This window comes from Hippocampus zosterae, chromosome 15, assembly GCF_025434085.1.
Source record: "Hippocampus zosterae strain Florida chromosome 15, ASM2543408v3, whole genome shotgun sequence".
In the NCBI taxonomy this organism is placed as follows: domain Eukaryota; kingdom Metazoa; phylum Chordata; class Actinopteri; order Syngnathiformes; family Syngnathidae; genus Hippocampus; species Hippocampus zosterae.
Genome location: NC_067465.1, coordinates 17,362,040 through 17,381,036, shown reverse-complemented (window position 1 = coordinate 17,381,036; position 18,997 = coordinate 17,362,040). Strand labels below are relative to the sequence as shown.

Below are 18,997 nucleotides of genomic sequence, written 5' to 3'. Positions count from 1 at the left end.
CAGTCTCAATTGACAAACATTATTGGAGTGCAACAGATCTAGACACCTGGATGTGGGACTTCTCTGAATCAGCGAAGGACCGGGCAGTCTAAAAACCTGAGAGTCATATGCATCATAGTCCACCTGTATTGGCAGACCGTTCTCACACTCCTTTTGGATAGATAAAGCTATAGCAAGTTATTAAAAACAGTTCTTGAGCACAGGAAAAGGAAAAAAAGCACATTGAAGCATATGTACAACTTACTTTGTTCTGTGCCTTTTTTTAGTTTTTCATAATGACGCTAGAAGAAAAATATGAAGATATGTTTTTGAGGGTTGTAATTAATATAAATGGCACAATGCAAATCTCGGAAGATATAATAATAATAATAATAATACATGTAATTTATAAGCGCCTTTCAAAACACTCAAGGACACTTTACAATCAGGACAAGAACAAGATCACTGTAAAAATAAATTATTTCACCTTGTGGCTTGCAAGTTTAATTCGGGGAATGAAGGTATTAAAAGAATTCTGACTTTTGGAGGTGTAGAAGCTGAAAAGGCACAAAACATAAAGGAGATGTTGATTATTTCAGTCTATTTTTAGTGTTTAAAAACAATTATTAGTAGTAAGTAAAGTCATGCCTGTGGTTGATCCAATGAGGCAGATGATAGTCATTCCCCACAGAAGAGTCAGGTGTCGATTTATTGTGCAACTATGGAGTCAACGTTGAACTCATTAGAAAACATACTTGATTTTATACAGCTTCAGTGACTTTGGGTTTTACCTTAAATAGCGGTACTGCATGTAGTGGCTGCTCTCCCATACACACCAAGTCAACACCAATACCTACAATTATATATATATTTTTTTTTATTTGTACGATGAATTAAACATTTGTCTAAATTGCATGACAAAATTAAAAGTAATGAGAACATCAAAACAATGACACGACATGGTGAAAAAGGCTTCACAGATTTAAATGAGAAAATTGTCTGAGAGCAGGGGTATGTGTTTGTGGAGGTGTATGGACTGAGGAACTCAATGTGGGACATTGCGATGGTGCCAGGTGCATTGCAGTAATTAAGTGTGAAGGAGACAAAGGTGAGGATGACAGATCTGTCCCGCGGGCCGGATCTGGCCCTTGAGAATGTTTTCAGTGGCCCCTGGGATGATACTGATTTATTATTAGAACCAGCCCGCGGACCACAGCAAGCCGGGAGCCCGCAGATATTTTACATGCACCAATACTACATTTCCCCCAATGCAACGGTGACGTGCCAAGCAGTCGGCCGCTTAACTTCAATATTTATTAGTGCAGCAGTCGTTCGCATAGCAGTGACGTTAGCTTTCAGATACCCATCAAAAATGGCAAAACGGAAGGTGGACACTGAGAACCGGGGGTTTCAAACAAGGTGGGAGTCGCAGTACATGTTCATGGACATAGCTGGAAAACCTGTGTGTCTTCTGTGCGGAGAAAATGTGACAGGATTGAAAGAGTGTAATCTGAGACGACATCATGAACTGAAACACGCGAACAAAAACAAGAATATGGACATGGAGGGGCAGGAGGATTTTTAAAAAAACTGTATACTTAAAGTTTGTGACGAAGTTTGCTCTGAAAAAAAGCAACTCTCTTTAAACATGACCATGAGCACAAACGCAATTGCCGAGCGAGTAGAGCAGTTGTCCATTTATCTAAAAGAGTAGCTTGTGAAAAACCGAAAAGATGTCCTCGCATATTCCTTGGCTATGGATGAGAACGCGGAAGTTTCTGACGTTGCCCAGTTGTCAATTTTCATCCGCGGAGTGGACTCCAGCCTAAGCATGACAGCAGTTTTTGGCTTTACATCCTATACATGACACAACTATAGTGCATGAAAAAGATACGGCAGTGGGTGCTGCGCAGTTTGCTCATTTCCTCCCCGACACAGTCGAAGGTTTGGCAGCACATACGTGTATGAACAATTACTTTCTTTGATGAAGCTGAACAAAACATCACGCAGAAGTCGACTTACTGCTGAACACCTTCACTAAATTTTGAGGATTTGCTCAGCTCAGAGCCTGACCCCAAATATTGATGAACTTGTAGAAAAAATAAGACACCACTGAGTATCAGCCTCAGCCTCAAAGAAGTGAATATTACTGTGCAATCACATATTGAGGTTTTACTCACTTCATGTTTAAAAATTAAAGTATAATATTGGCTGTTACTTCTTGAAGAAAGTGTTGTTTTTGGTTAATAAACTGTTTTAAAAATATTTTATTCAAGTAAATGATCAAAAATGGCTATTATTAGTTTTTCTTGGAAGTAAATTTAGCCTACTTTTGCTAAAAGAGAAAATATGGGCTACTGATGGTGCCTTGAATAATACTGGCTTCTTTCATTCATGTTATGGGTATTTTTATACAAAGAAAATTTGTTTTTTGTGCCTGTTGAAAATTAAAGTTTACTGACAGAGCCATAAGAAAATGTTGCTTTATTGATCTGATCATAGTGGAATGTATTTGTTAGGTTTTCAGTCAATTAACCTTGGTTCAATAAACTATACTGTATGTGGTCATTTTTAAAATTTTCAATGAACATTCGATCAGTCGATCCCTTGGCTTGCAGCAGATCCCTTGGCTTTTTTATTTGGCCCTCCGTTCATTTGACTTTTACACCCCTGCTTTAGATCATAACTAAGAGAGGGCAGTCAGCTCGAGTGGATATAATCATATCACCAATAATAATAATGCTCTTGCGACGCGGGGGCCCAGTCTCATTCGGCTGAGTCGTCGCAGTGCGTAGAGCCGATCAGCTTCACCAGGGTCCGCCAATGACCACGGTCATGGGCCAGGTCCGCTGCATCCTCCAGGGTAAGGCCCTGGTGTTTGAGATCCTCTCTGATGACATCAAGCCATCTGGTGTGGGGTCTGCCGCGTGGCCTTTTCCAGCCGGCTGTCGCTGGATCAAATGAGAAGATGGCACGTGTTGAGTGTTCCGGGGGTAATCGGAGGAGATGACCAAGCCAACGGATGCGCCTCTGAGCGGCCAGTCGGGATGCAGGGGGCTGAAGGGTATGTTTTCGGAGGTCTGAGTTGGAAACATGGAGGTGCCAGCTGATGTTCAAGATGGTTCTGAGTGACCTGCTGTCAAAGCCGTCGATCCTCTTGGCCTGGGTCTTGTTTAACGGCCAGGATTCTGCACCATACAGGAGGATGGGAAGAACTGCTGAGTTATAAATGCGCATCTTGGTCTTTTGGTACACTGAATGGTGGCGCCAGAGGGGCCGCCACAGTGACTGCATTGCCGCGGCCGCGAGGGCGCGTCTGCGGTCAATCTCTGGCTTGAGATCGCCGCTGCTGGTAATAGTGGAGCCCAGGTAGATGATGGAATTGACAAATTGCATTTCGTCTGTGCCAAAGATCAGGGGGGAGGGGTTGGGTCCGTCACCGATATACATAAGTTTGGTTTTCTGCCAGCTTACTTGGAGGCCCAGCTTTGCTGCTTCTGTTTGGTATATGGAGAGAGCACTGCTGAGGTGGAGGGAGTTGCTGAACAGGGTGGTGTCATCAGCGTATTCAAGGTCGGTCAGGTGGAAGTTGCCGAGCGACACGCCTGAGACTTGCTCCCGGACTCGGATCATAAGGTGGTCAATGACACAGTTAAATAGGTCAGGAGCGGCCACGCAGCCCTGTCTGACCCCGCTGTTAATGTGGAACCACTCTGAGTCCTTCCCATTCGCACGAACACAGCTCTCTTGAGTTGTTGTAGAGTCGCTGGAATAATGTGGTTATTTTGGGTGGCACTCCAAGGTATTTCAGAATGTTCCAAAGGGAGAGGTGGTCGACTGTATCAAAGGCAGCTTTGAGATCTATGAAGGCTATAAAAAGATGTTGGTCCTTCCGAAACTCTCTAACCTTCTCAACAATGAGTCTAACTGCTGAGATGTGATCTATGGTGGACCGGTTGGACATGAAGCCAGCTTGTTGGGGGCAGCGATGGCTTCAAATGGCAGGAAGGGGGCGGGTGAGAAGGATCTGGGTGAACAGTTTTGCGGGTATGGAGAGCAGTGATCCCAGGATCGGGTAGCCGATCCCTGGGATAACCTAATATTGATTTTCTTGAGAATGGAATAAATACATATTTAATTTAAGTAGTCTTTGTAACCGTATGCCGTATATATGTATGAATGTACTGTTTATATATATATATATATATATATATATATATATATGTCTCTATATTTTTTTAAAAATCCTCTTCTCACCCCTCGGGTGGTGTCCGTCCCTCATTCATGCCAGGAAGCTTGAGGGTTCTGCGCAGTATCCTTGCTGTTCCCAGCACTGCACATTTCCGGACTGAGATGTCCGATGTTGTTCCCATGATCTGTTGCAACCACTCATCTAGTTTGGGGGTCACTGCTCCGAGTGTTCCGACCACCACAGGCACAGCTGTCACCTTTACCTTCCAGGCTCCCTCCAGCTCCTCTCTAAGCCCTTGGTATTTTTTGAGTTTCTCGTGTTCCTTCTTTCTGATGTTTCTATCATTTGGGACCGCTACACCCACGACAACGGCTTTCCTCTGCCCTTTAGCTATGATCACGATAGCTGGTTGGTTCGCCATTACCATCTTGTCAGTCTGGATCTGGAAGTCCCACAGAATCTTCGCTCTGTCACTCTCCACCACCTTCGGAGGCGTTTCCCATTTTCACCTTGGGGTTATTCTCCAACAAACATACAGAAACCGACTGCTGTGTTCAAAGCAAACTTGAGAAAAACGAAGTATGCAACCATAGTTTAAATCCACTATAGGCTGAGTACTAGTTTACCTTAGATGTGCACTTTATAATGTTATATTGCTCTGTTTTGATTTCATAAAAAAAGCTGTTAAAGCAGCTGTTGTGTGACAAAATATTTTTTACTGTTGTTGATGGACAGTAATATTGTGTGAGAGATTATGTGTGAATAACTGCTCCAAGTGAAAAATGTTCATGTAAAATTGAAAATTGAAATTGTTATTTCAGTAAATATTTGCATTTGGCACATAGAAAACTGATTCATGATTCCAAGTTGATGAGAGCATTAAAGTGGGGAAAAATAGGACAAAAGATGTAATAGGAAATTCAGAAATGATAAAAAATGTGTGAGTAATCATGATTAATGTTTTAGTTCATTTGAGTTAATTATGACAGTTGCATTTTTAATTAGATTAAATATTTTAATCGTTTGACAGCTCTAATAAAAACTCAAATATTTTGGTCGAAAACCGATTTGGTCAAGAACAGACGTTCAAAAACTGAGGTTTGACTGTAATTGAATTATAAACAAAAGCGCAGTCACAGTGAAGAATATTACAATTAAGGAAATGGAGTAGTTGTAAAATGTTCCATCATATCCCTGCAATCAGGGCCCAGTGGTCCAGTGGTTAGCGCATCGACCTCGCAGTGCATAAGTACTGGGTTCAATTCCAGCTCCGGCCTTCCTGTGTGGAGTTTGCATGTTCTCCAGGGCCTGTGTGGGTTTTGTCTGGGTACTCCGGTTTACTCCCACGTTCAAGAAAAGATGCATGGCAGGTTCATGGAAAACTCTAAATTGTCCCTGGGTGTGAGTGTGAGTGCGGATGGTTGTTCGTCTCTGTGTGCCTTGCGATTGGCTGGCAACCGGTTTAGGGTGTCCCCCGCCTACTGCCCGAAGACGGCTGGGATAAGCTCCAGCACCCCCCGCAACCCTTGTGAGGATAAGCGCATTGGAAAATGAATGGATGGAAGGATGTCCCTGCAATCAGCAAAGTATTTTGATTTCATTTGTTATTAGCTGAATGTAGACATTGTAATTTGTTTCTGCACCTGTCATCATAGCTGAAAAAGTGGCAGAATCGTTGTTTGTGTGTAGCATTGTGTTTGTTTGGACATTTGCACTTACCATTGTCAATCATTCGTTGCTTGGTCAGAATCATGAGCAGACGGTCAACTTCAAACACCCCCACACCTGGCGTGATGACCACTGACATCTGGCCAGTCCGGTCAAAGTTTCGATTGATATAATGCTTGTCAAACACTAAGAGAAAATAGGGGAGAGTATCAGCTATGGTCTATACCAAAACCTGCCAAAAAAAAAACCTTCCAATTGAACTGCCAAATAAAACAAGCCAGTCCGATACTTCCAACTTCTTCCAAAGTCAAAATAATTTTTAGTTAGCAAATATATTTTTAAAAATCCCTTCAAGAATCAAACAACCACGAACATAGTCCCATATTATCTTAATTGTCACATCACACATGTTAAGACATTGAAAATTTATTTAAACATCTTGGCTCACATACGTCGAACATGCTAGCCATAAGTCCACAGACCACTGTATCCTGGTTTTATTGTCAGCTATAATGAAATGAGCAGGAAAAAGATGTGTGTAGCATTTGGAATTATTTAACCCTTTCCTAAAGTACAGTACAGTAATCCCTCGCTATAACGCGGTTCACCTTCTGCGGATTCTCTGTTTCACAGATTTTTAGTGCCGTTTTTTTAAAACAGTGAACTATGTTCTGCATCCTGATTGGCTAAGGGACTGACCAATGTGAACAGTCTCCACACCTTGTCTCTGAACAGCTTTCCAAAATTACCTTTGCAAATCTTTGGTCTTTGGTTTCAATGTGGCAGATGCTGGTCTGTCAGGGAGGGGAAGCTCAATTTCGGCCTACATCATAAATGTGTCCGTTTATTTTCAAGTGAATTCTACTCTCCGTTCTATTCTCCGTTCCTTTTCAAAAAAATTAGAATATTGCCTTCACCATAAGATCGGTGATTGGCTCATTTCGCTGTCAATCAAAAAGAGATTCAGACAGATCATCCAATCATCATGCACAAAGCTGAGTTTCGGGGCCAGCCTATAAACTCCCACTATCCAGAGTCTCCCAGAGACACTGAGCGTCCAATGGGAGGGACAAAACCAGGATTTATCCAATGACTCGTCTCGTTTCAATGCATTGGGACAACCTACCAACTCTCTCGACGCCCAGCGTCCGCACAGTTTAAAGCACAATGGCTGCGGGAATGAATGAGAAGAGAGTCGCGTCGTAACCAGTAATAAGAAGCTGATTCGGAACAAAAGTTGAGCGCGTTGTAGCGCATATTTACTCAATGACATGTCCACTCAATTGTACGTACACACATATAATTTGATCACATATTTTTTGACATTTTAGGGGAAGCTGAGCTTCCTTTGCAGTCTTAGAGCAATAGCCCTGCATTGTACATTTGCGGATGTTTCAACATTTGAAATTTCTTCCCTCTCACATTCTTTTTGCTTTTTTTTTTTTTCATAAATCCTACTTCATGGATTTCATTTATCACGGGTTCTTTTTGGAACGTGACCCCCGCAATAAATGAGGGATTACTGTGCTATTTTTTACAATGTAAGACCTACTTTGCTGGAAGGTTGTGGATAAACTGGTTCTGGCCCACCTACACCTCGGGTGAAACCTGCTCTGGACTCTCTAGAGTGTGCTCCTATGTTAATGTGAATGATTGTATAATCTGTCTGATGCATCGTTCTGACACACATCTGGATGGTAGCGAAGGAACTGTGAGAATCATGTTCTTGACGTCTCAGGTGTCTTCAATACCATCCACCTTTTCTGCTGAGTGAGAGACTCCTTCCGATAGGTGTCTCATCATCCAGCGCCTCACAGATGACAGACTACTTCTTAGTAGTCTGGTGTGCCCATGGTGTACGCTTTGGGAGCACCCTGTCAAACATTGTAATCAGTGATTATGGAACACAACAAGGACTGCCATCTGCCTTTGTGTTTACCTCATACACTTCCGACTTGTTATAAAACTGGTTTATTCCACTTTTTCTGATGACTCTATGGTGGTGGGGTGTATTAAAGATGGGAAATATAAAATAACTACCATGGGGGTTGCTATTCATACTGTGCAGCAGTATTATTTGGACATACACGTGAACAACAGACTGTAATGGAATAAAACATGGTTAAAAGATGAGATCTTCATGAGGAGGCTCAAATCATTCAATGTGTGCAGCAAGATGCTGAAGATACTTTGAGTCTGAGAAAGAAATTATTAACTACTTGGCTCTTGTCTGCTAATGCAGCAGCAATAGTAACAGAGGAACTAAAAATGATCAATAAATAGCTTTTATTCAAATATCCATCCAAAACTAATTTTGTCCGCTTGTATCCAGAATGAATGAATGAATGAATGAATATCCAGTATCTTGTTCTTTTAGTCATGAGCCCCAGCTCGTGACCAACGAAGATCGAGAGCTTTGCCTTTCAGTTCAGTTCCTTCTTCACCATGACAGAGCGATACAGAGTTCGCATCACAGCTGACGCTGCACCGATTGGAATGTCGATCTGATGCTCATCGCCTCACTCATGAAGAGGACCCCAAGATACTTGAACCTTGAAGCAGGATCTCATCCCCAACCTGGAGAGGGCACTCTTTTTTTTTTTTTTTTTTTTTTTTGGACGGAGGGCCATGGTCTCAGATTTAGAGGTGCTGATTTTCCTCCCAACCACTAAACACTCCACTGCAAATGGTTCCAGTGAGAGTTGGAGATCACGGTTTGAAGAAGCCGTTAGTACCACATTATCTGCAAAAAGCAGAGACGCAATACTGAGGCCACCAAATCGGGCCCCCTTTGCGACTAGAAATTCTGTCCATCAAGGCTATGGACAGAATCAGTGACAAAGGGCTGGCCTGGTGGAGTCCAACCCTCACTGAAAACGAATCTGACTTAATGGCAGCAATGGGGATCAAACTCTGACATCGCAGTACGGGGAATGAACAGACCGTGTTAGGGGGCTCCATACGCCATACTCCTGAAGCACCCCTCACAGAACTCCAGAATGGACACAGTCAAACACCTTCTCAGAGTCCATAAAACACATAGAGACTACTTGTGGGAACTCCCATGCCCCATTCAAGGACCCTGCTGAGTGTGTCAAGCTGGTCCAATGTTTCATGGCCGGGACGAAAAACACATCATTCCTCCTGAATCCGTGATTCGACCTCCCAACAGGGCCTGCTGGGAGGTCGAAGGCTCTCCGGCACTTTTGAATAGACCTTACCGACCGGGGAACACACCCTCTGGTCCCCCTTTTTGAAAAGAGGGACCACCACGCCGGTCTGCTCATCCAAAGGGACAGTCTCAGATATCCATGCGATGTTGCAGAGGCATGTCAACCAGAACAGCCCCACAACATCCAGAGTTTTTCGGACATATGTGTCAAACTCCCGGTCCTAGAGGGCCGCCATCCTGCAGGTTTTCCATCTCTCTCTGTTGCAACACACCTGATTGAAATAATCAGCTCATCAGCAAGCGCTTCAGAAGCCTAATATCGAGCCTGTTCATTTGACTCCCGGTGAATCTCATCCATCCCCGGGGCTTATCCACCAAAGAGCTTTTTAACCACCTCTGTTATTTTAACCTCAGAGATTGGAGAGCCTATCTCAGTCTCCAGGCTCTGGTTCCTCAATGGAAGGCGTGTGATTGGAATTGAGGAGGTCTTCGAAGTTTTATCCCCACTCACTTATAATGTCCCGAGTTGAGGTCAGCAGCACCCCATCTCTATTATTCACAGTGTTAATGGTGCATTGCTTCCCCTTCCTGAAATGTAGGATGGTTGACCAGAATTTCTTCAAATCCATCCGGAATCATTTTCCATGGGAAACCTATCCAGAAGTCATTTTCCATGGCCTCACCGAACTCCCACCTGTACTGCGGTACCTGCGAGCAGCTTCCAAAGTATGATGGGTGACCCACGTCCAGGCAAGGGAAACAACGGTCCAAATGTCCTATTTGTGAGGGGTCTTCGAGACATGTATTGTCCAGTCCCTCAACTGGAACCTGTTTGCCATGGGCCACCCATCCAGGGGCCTGATGCCCCATACAACTCATGATAGCTGATGAAATCCCTTAATTCTTTGCAATTGTATGTTGAAGAACATTGTCCTTAACTCGTTGATAGGTAAACCTCGCCCAATCTTTGGGAATGACTCAGTATGTATTTCAAGGAGCTACTTTTGTGCAGTGTCATGGCACCAACCCATTCCCGGTTAACCTGTTCCAAACAGGTGTTTGAGAAAGTTGAGGAATGCTCATCAGTCTTTTTTGCCATCTCTCCCAGTTTTTGTGGAACATATTGCGTACATAAAATTCAAAGTTAATGATCATTTGCTAAAAACCTTTATCAGTTAGAATATTAACTATCTTGTCTTTGTAGAGTCTGAAAAGTTGTTGCTGTTTTTCCTCATACTGTCTCTAGAAGGCACATTTTAAATGATGTAGATGGGTCTGGAACATATCCCCACTCTATAAACTGAGGGAAAATTAAGTTGTCTCGTGTTTACAATTTGACAAGTGTTTTTTTTTATTCGTTAATTAGGGTACCAACCATTAAAAGAAAGGTTGAGGGCTTCCAAGTAGTTTCCTTGAGCAGAGGTTGAATTATATCCAGGGGGAAAGCCATCTACCAAGAGGGAAAAAAAGGAGTTAGGTACCAGCACAATATTGAAAACAAAGTTCCGGCCAAAGTAATCTAAAGGTTGTACCTGCTTCTTTCAGTCGCACCAGAACAGGATACTGAATAAAGAGATTCTTGACAGTAACTAACAATGATGTCCACTCATCACGCCTCTCATTCTGAGCCACAACTCTAATCACAAACCAAAATAGACTCTTCATTCCAATTTAGCTGCCACCTCATTTAATTGAATTACATAAAATAAATACCTATAGAAGTCCTCATAAAAATGACCTTCATGATCTTGTTGGATTGATGCTCTCAGATGCTCAGGAAATTCATCTGTAAAACATCATCACTCATGTTCCATTGGTGGAGTATTGATGAGCAAACATTGAGATGCTGAGTGGCTCACCTTTTGATTTGGCACTGTAGAATGTACGTGAAAAGAGCACAACTGTCACTTCATGAGTGCAGTTTTTATCCTATTTAAAAATAGCAATAAATTACAAATTACTTTCCACAATGTTATATCGAGTATGAAGAATGGCAAAACCAAAAGAAAACTCACAAACCTTCCACTTGCCAAAAAGGTCAGAAAGAAAACCATTCACAGCCTTTTCAAAGTATAAATCACCTATAAATGAAATGTTGGGATGAGACAAAAAAACTAAAACGAAAAACATGTTAAGTGCGTGGCGAAAACAAAGCCAACCAACAAACCGTAAATGTCGAAGTCCCACATCTCGCAGCTCATTTGGATGAATATGTAAACCATCGCAGATGTGGATCTGAACACAACCTGTGTCACAAATTCACAATGGCAAAGATTCACTTTGTTGAATTATTCAGTCATTCATTCATCTTCTGAACTACTTATCCTCAGAAAGGATTGGGACCTTGCAGCTGTCAGTCATCAGGTCATAGTAATAATAACTTCTACAAAATCAGGGAACTCACAGCAATCACTCCTTGGGCCTAACAATCATGATGACATTTATTACCATCATTATTATTAGAGCTGTCAAACGATTAAAATACTTAATCTAATTTAAAAAAGCAACCGTCATAATTAACTCAAATTAACTGAAAATTAATCGCAATTACTCACACATTTTTTATCGTTTCTGAATTTCCTTTTATATTTTTTGTCCTAGTTTTCCCCATTTAAATGCTTTCATCAACATGGGATTCATGAATCAGTTTCAATGTGCAAAATGCAAATATTTACTGAAATAACAATTTCAGTAAATATTTTCCATTAACATTTTTCACTTGAAGCAGTTATTGACACATAATCTCTCACACAATATTACCGTGCATCAACAACAGCGAAAAAAATATTTTGTCACACAACAGCTGCTTTAACAGCTATTTTTATGGAATCAAAACAGAGCAACATAAAATTATTAAGTGCACATCTAAGGTAAACTAGTACTCAGCATATAGTGGATTTAAGCCATGGTTGCATACTTCGTTTTTCACAAGTTTGCTTTGAACACAGCAGTCAGGCTATGTTGATTCTGTTGGTCCTTCTTGCACAGAAGTCTCTCTCTGGTTTTGTGTGGACATCATTTCAGATGACTACACTTGGTTCGATGACAAAACTGGAGACGTTTTATTTTCGGTGTGGTCGCTACCACTGCATCGCTGAACTCTCGACGTGCCTCGGCGCGCCGTCAGATGAACACAGAGAAGCTCCACCCCCATTATGTATTTGGACACAAAACACGGTAACCTTCCACACCAAATTGTTCCAAACAAGTAACAATCGTGTCAGTGGCATACATCGTACTCAATAGAATGCCTGCTCTTTATTCACCAGAGGCTCATCAACCTTGTCTCTTATTTCTCTCCCGAAACAGTGTCTTCTCCCGCTAGGTGTACCTTAGCCGTCTCCGCTACGTACAATCTAGGTACACAGCTTGTAATGGAGGCTCTCGCTGGCAATCCGTAGTGGAGTCGTTCAACGGTATGCGAATGATTTCAGCTGGAGTCTGGCTGTGGACAATGTTGACAGGCTTGCACAGTAGCCATCCATTTAGCTCTGGCTTCAGCAAATTTGTTCTTCGTCGTGTTATCCATTTTATTCTCTTTGAAATGATCCATAGCTGTTTGTCTTAGATGAGGTGGGGGAGCACTCACATCAGTTGTGTGCTTGGCCATTAAGTGGAATTTTAGACTCGACGTGCTATGACGATAGCTCAGTTTACTACTGCAAAACATACAGGTAACTTTGGTCTTGTCAGTGGAACTATCTGGCAACTTTTTAAAAGTAAACTTTCCATTCATAAATTCTTAAATTATCCGTTTTCGGTGTCTCACGCTGCCATGGCTGGCAAAACAGACATGTGCGTGGACCTGTGCAGCGCGCTTGTTTTGTTTCTGGTTTATTTATCGAGCAATGTAACTTCCACTGTGTTAATCTCACGAGAAAAAAATTAATCCCGTTCAGATTCATTTAAATTAATGCCAATAATAACGCGCTAAACTGACAGCTCTAATTATTATTATGATATATATTTTTGTTTTTACAAAAACAAAAGGAGCAGTGGTCGCTGCTCAGGCCATAATAACAATATGAAATATAATAACAATAATGATTTCTACAAAAACAATATCAACGTCTTTCAATGCCAGCCATCTAAAAACACTAACAAAAAAAAAAGAACCTATGGAGTGCCAGTCAATTTAGAGTATTCTGACTGATCTGACAAAGCTCACAGAATATCGTGTTTCATGTAAACACTGAAACTCATGCAAGACACACTGAATCTCATGCAAGATAAAACTCTCTTCTTTCATCACACAAAAATTCTGATTCTACCCAATTTTGGTTTTGTAATCAGCAGTACAACAAGGGTTGGTTTCACCCAAATTACCTCTTTTCAAATTGGCAGATAAACAAGCGTTTGGGAAAAAGATTTATTTTATGCAAAACAATGACTTCTATCCATAATATGTTTTGACGCTTCAAATATCTGATCAGTCCTTCTTCTATCACATTGAAAATGTGCAAATGCATTTACACATTGTCAATAGGAGACAGGACTACAGGAAGGCCAGTCTAGTACCCGCACTCTTTGTGCCACACTGTTGTAGCAAGTGCAGAATGTGATTTGGCATCATCTTGCTGCAATAACCAGGGTCTTACCCTGGTGTCTTCACTGATGTATCCACAAGTCACTTTCTCTCCCTTCACCCACAGTTCACTTGCCTGGGATCTAATACATCCACACAAAAAAATGTTAATGTTAATACTTCCCTGAAAAATAGGAAATAGTCAGTAATAGTCATGTGGAAAAATACCGGTACATCTCTGAAGTGTTTTTTTTTTTGTTTGTTTGTTTGTTGTTGTTTTTTTGCCAGACCTGATGTGCATGCAAATTCAATGAGTTATTACATGTTGGGACCCTCATCTGTGGTCTCTTCTCATCTCAAGGTTTTCTTTTTCATCCAAATGGGATTTTGAGTTTTTCCGTGCCCAGTTGAGAGTTTGATTAAGGAGATGTAGTCAATCATCATCAATTCCGAGCCCGTGAAGCCCTTTGAAACTTATTTTTGAGTTAGGGCTATGGAATTAAAATAACTTGACTAAACTTTATCCTTGCATTCTCAAGGTCAATGTCAAGGTCAAAGTCATCTTTATTGTCAAATATGCACAACACATATGACATGCAGCATAGATGAAATTTCTTTCTCTCAATCCTCAGTGCAAATATGCAGGTTTTAAAACTACTGTTCTGTTTTGGTTGGTAACAGACACAAACCAATGGAAAATATACTGTAGACCAGTGGTGCCCAACCTTAGACCGAAGATTTTGCAATCAACCAACTTCCCGCGATCGACCCGTTACCGCACACGCATGCAAATACACGCACGGACACACGCATGCCATAATGAGCAACAATCATAACGGCCCCTAAGATGAACGAAACTGAAAAATAAAGTAGATACAAGAGTTTGTGGGTTTGTGAAAAGGGAATCACTGCCTACCTTCGTCAAGATCTGACGCGGATGCATGGGACGTACTTTTGCAACATTAACGGATCATGTGTACCATTCCAGATTGCCATTCTTTGCCACTGCCCTCGGTGAATTATACACGGAACAAACTTTGAATGATAATAATAATAAATGAAAACTTGCCACGCCTGATGGATGTGCGGAGTTTTGTTAGTTTTCGTGCATGTTTAGAGCCTCAAAATCAGTGTCGTTTTTTCGGCTTAGTTGTTCAACGAATCCAAGAAAAGCCTCAACACATTGATCATGCCTGAAACTGAATACTGTGACCTTTTGGCAAAAGGTGTCGGAATAATGGTGCTGCAAAGTCTGATGATTCACTGTGACAGTAAAAGATAACATAAGCCGAAGGTTGGTACACAATTAAGGTTCGATGTAAAGTCATTTCATTTGGACTTGTAATGACAGGCATTTCAACGCCAGATGGCGCAGTTACTTGAAGTTGCAGAGCACAGGGAGGGAGGTGGAGACGATAAGGAAGCCCGAAGTCGCGCCAACTCAAGGAACTCCCACTCAATACGACAATACAACACAATACAATCGGAATAAGTGTGTCCGCGCCACTATTTTCTATCATTGGATCCAAAACAGCGACATGCAAGTGACTCTTTACTGCAGTGAGTGTCATTGAAATTGGGAAAATGTTTACGTCCTGTAGATCATAGCATCCAAACGAACAGGAACAGTAATGGCCACGGAAGAGAAAGTGAAGTGTATCTGATTAAACGAGGCGGACTACAAAGTATGAAACATTCAGGAGACACTTGGAGTCTGAAAGACTCAAATCTACGAGACTTTGAAAAACGGGGAAGTGATTCTTGCTCAGTCCGATTCCGGCCATTTCCATGCTCAGAGTGAATTGCGTGCGGCTCAACAGACAGTCGAGTAAATGGATGTTTCCTGGAATGGTTTGACTGCAATTGTGCTAAAAACTTTATGCAAACTGGACCGCTAATAAGAGAGGAAGCGAATTCCATAGCGCTATGGGCTTTGAAGCGTCCCGTGGCTGGCTTAAAAAATCCATTGCATGACATCAGCTGAGCAACGCTATCTTGTGTGGTGATCAAGGGGAGGTCAAGTTTGAGACAGTGAGTGAATGGAAAGAAAGCCACTGGGTCTTTTACTCATGTCATTTTGTAGCAAATAGTCCTAACTTTGTTATATTTTGTCCTATACCTGTACTGAATGCTGCAGTTTTTGGGTAATATATTGTTGCACTTTGTTGCTTCTGTTGTCACACATGTTAACATACTTGGACGTTTATACAGGACATGTACCATAGTTGTTTCACTGTTCTCATTTTAAAAAAAATATGGCAATACTTCATGTTTTTGTTCTGTTGATGTTTGGTGTGCACTGTCAACATATACAGTTTTCTATGTGTACTGTATCTTGTGGTGACCCGGCCCTCCTGTCAAATTTAGAAATCAATGTGGCCCCCCGAGCCAAAAAGTTTTCCCAGCCCTCCCAACCTCTACCTCGTTTTTGCTTAGAGAGTTTGTTTAAGCCCTCATAATGTTAAAACACGAAAATAGACAGATTTCACAAAACTGTGGGCGCGTCAACGTGCAGTTCGCCAATAAAACAACATTGACATTGAGGGTCTAAAAAATGGACGAAACCTCATGAAACTTTGCACACACATCAGGCCTGAAAAAAATGGTTAAACCAAGATATCTATTTTTTTATATATTGTGTGAAAAAACTTATTCACTGGTGCCCCCAAGAAACTTGTAATTTTTAAGAAAGCACTGGAAAGACCTGATGCAACTACCGCAGCAGAAATGGATTCTTCTCCCGCTAGTCGGTGCTATCGGCATCCTGATTCTCCCTGGCAGATAGTGCAAACAGGTATGTATTGCCGGTTTGTTTTTTTGCATCCAAGCATAAAAGTTTCTTTCATGTCAAAACAACATTTATGAATTTTTTTAAGCATTCCGGATATGGCAAGGAAGATGAGACATTTATTTTAAAAGCGACCTCGCAAAGAGGAAGGCTGAGTCTAGGTGAAACAGAGTAAAGATACTAACGCAATAAACAGTTAAAATGTAATAACTTATAGTGGTGACAACGTGGAAATTTGTTCTGAAATACTGGTGATAGCAAGGGTCCGAATGCAGCACAGGATGAGTCGCTGAGGCGAGGCTACATAAAAACGTTTCCACATAGGAGCATAAGAACACAAAGTCAACGTAACCATGATTGAAACATTGTTTTTTTAATTCCTTTTCCGTTTCGTCTTAAAAACACACAAGCAGACAGCTTTGACAGGGGTGCTAAATTAAATTGCCTACAATCAGGCAAACTGAGGATGCCATTCAGTTATTTATGCCAATAGCACTGCGCCCAAACACAGCAGGCAATCGCTGTTTCCCTTGTGACACAGACACCAACCAACTACAGGCTGGACACATTAAAAAGACACGAGGTGACGGCTATTCACAAAGCAGCAGAAGAAAAGGAGAAGTACATCGAAGAACAGCTAACCAATAAAGTTACAAAACTAAAATCAAATAGTTTAGATAGATTGTTTGATTTTCTATTTATTTATATTTACATACGGAGGACACTGCAGCATGCTATTGCAGCGCAAGTGGACATGGACCACAGAGAGCTTGAGGCTGCTTCAAAATAATTAGTGTCTCTCTCAAACAAATGTGACCCCCGACATGCACGTCATGACGCATGGTTAGGATGGTACCACCTCTGCCTCAATTTGAGCCAGGAAAAACACTGACTCGTCTACAAATAGAGGTTAACAGATTTTAAAGCAACGAATGAAATATAGTATTCACATACCTGATTCCAGCATATTCCACTTTTTGTGACACATAGGCACAAGTCCTTACCTACAATATACAAAACAAAATGAACCAATGAACAAAAACATGTTAAATTCAGATGTACTGTATATTTTTTAAAAACCAACCAAATTCTTTTTTAGTCTCCACATGTCACCCCTCCCGATGTATTGGTCTTTAAATGTCACTTCCATCAGGTCCAGAGTGACGTCCTTTGAAGGAGAAAACTATGACAATCAGGTTTCCAAAGTACTCATCTCTCATGAAGTTTTTCATTTTTTTCACATGAAACTATTTATTGGTTTTTAACGTGATAGGGTGATACAAAGTGGCTTATTTATGTGAAATGGAAAAATATTATTTCCTATTTTTCTTTACCAATTTGAAAAATAGCCGTGCAAAAGTATTCATCCGTAGATGCTGTAGCTAGATGAAGGACAGACAGATGGAGAGACAAGCGGACATACAAACGGATACATTATTCTGCCTGTGAAGGAAAAAAAATTGTGAAATGGAATGGTTCAGAACTCAGGGGTCAGCAACCCAAGTCTACGGAGCCCCAAGTGGCTCTTTCATCCCTTTGTTGTGGTTCCCAGTGGCTCTGGAAAATAACTGTGCCCTTGACACCAGGGTAGGCCACAGTTCGACGATCGACTTTGTGGTCGTTTCATCGTACTTGTGACTGCATGAGATAAGATAAAATAAGATAACCTTTATTTGTCCCAGGAGCAAGATTGGGTGGGGGGAGTGGGGGACAACGAGTTTCATTGCACAACTTGGATGACGAATATGGCTGAGCTGCTAACCAATCACCAAAAGCTTTGCGTGCCTTCTTTTGAAGATGTGTCCATGACGTTTTTAGAGGACGTGGTTTGCCAGACTATGCCATCTGGCGCCCCTTGTGACTCTCGTCCTCTGCATTTCTTTAAGGAGGTCTTAATGAGGTTTTAAGGAGGTTCTCCCGAGTATTGGTAAATCGGTCTTGTCCATTATCAACAACAGTCCGTCTTCTGTTATAGTTCCCATACAGTTTAAACATGCTGTCGTGCAACCCTTGCTCAAGAACCCTGGCCTTGATCAAGCTGTACTGTCAACTTTTAGGCCAATTTCCAAGCTGCCTTCCATTTCAAAAATTCTTGAAAAAAATGGTACACATGCATTTAAAATAATATCTTGGATGAACATAATATCTTGGAGGTCTTCCAGTCAGGTTTCAAGATGATACATATAGCACAGACTCGGCCAGTTTACGAGTTTTTAATGACATCCTCCTGGCCAATTACACTGGAGACAATGTGTGTCTGGTTTTATTTGATTTCAGTGCAGCTTTTGATATATACTGGATCATAGTATTCTGTTGGCTTGTTTGCAGCACCCGGTGGACATTGGCGGTCACGCCCTTGAGTAGTTAAGGTCCTATTTAGCTGACAGAACCTTTTGTGTTAGCCTTGGTTGGTCTGAATAATGAACTGCCCCACTGTCATGTGGTGTTGCATAGGGCTCAATTCTGTCTCTGTTGTTCTCACTGTATCTGCTCACTTTGGGTTCCATCTTAAGGAAATATGGTGTTTCCTTTCACCACTTCAATCCTGTTTAGAGGAAATCAAGACCTGGATTTCAATAAATTTCTTGAATTTCAATTAAAAGAAGATAGAAGTGATGGTGTTTGGGCCCAGTTGCCCATGTACATCCCATCCTGCGGACATGGGCCACATGG

At 41.5% G+C, this 18,997-nt stretch overlaps 1 protein-coding gene across 5 annotated transcripts in view; it reads right to left on the bottom strand.

The window, feature by feature from the left end:
* Positions 1–18,997, bottom strand: part of depdc5 (DEP domain containing 5, GATOR1 subcomplex subunit) — a 124,350-nt gene that overhangs the window by 70,078 nt on the left and 35,275 nt on the right. For 4 of the 5 annotated variants that reach the window (XM_052088363.1, XM_052088364.1, XM_052088367.1 and 1 more), the window contains 15 exons: positions 17,409–17,492; positions 17,279–17,328; positions 13,610–13,679; positions 11,179–11,257; positions 11,031–11,092; positions 10,871–10,940; positions 10,725–10,797; positions 10,544–10,647; positions 10,387–10,461; positions 5,891–6,025; positions 771–832; positions 628–698; positions 467–536; positions 245–281; positions 47–167 (listed from right to left, as the gene is read on the bottom strand). In XM_052088363.1, the coding sequence (XP_051944323.1) occupies positions 47–167; positions 245–281; positions 467–536; positions 628–698; positions 771–832; positions 5,891–6,025; positions 10,387–10,461; positions 10,544–10,647; positions 10,725–10,797; positions 10,871–10,940; positions 11,031–11,092; positions 11,179–11,257; positions 13,610–13,679; positions 17,279–17,328; positions 17,409–17,492 (1,163 nt within the window). The remainder of the gene's footprint in view (positions 1–46; positions 168–244; positions 282–466; positions 537–627; positions 699–770; positions 833–5,890; positions 6,026–10,386; positions 10,462–10,543; positions 10,648–10,724; positions 10,798–10,870; positions 10,941–11,030; positions 11,093–11,178; positions 11,258–13,609; positions 13,680–17,278; positions 17,329–17,408; positions 17,493–18,997) is intronic. The other variant, XM_052088366.1, reaches the window with a different exon arrangement.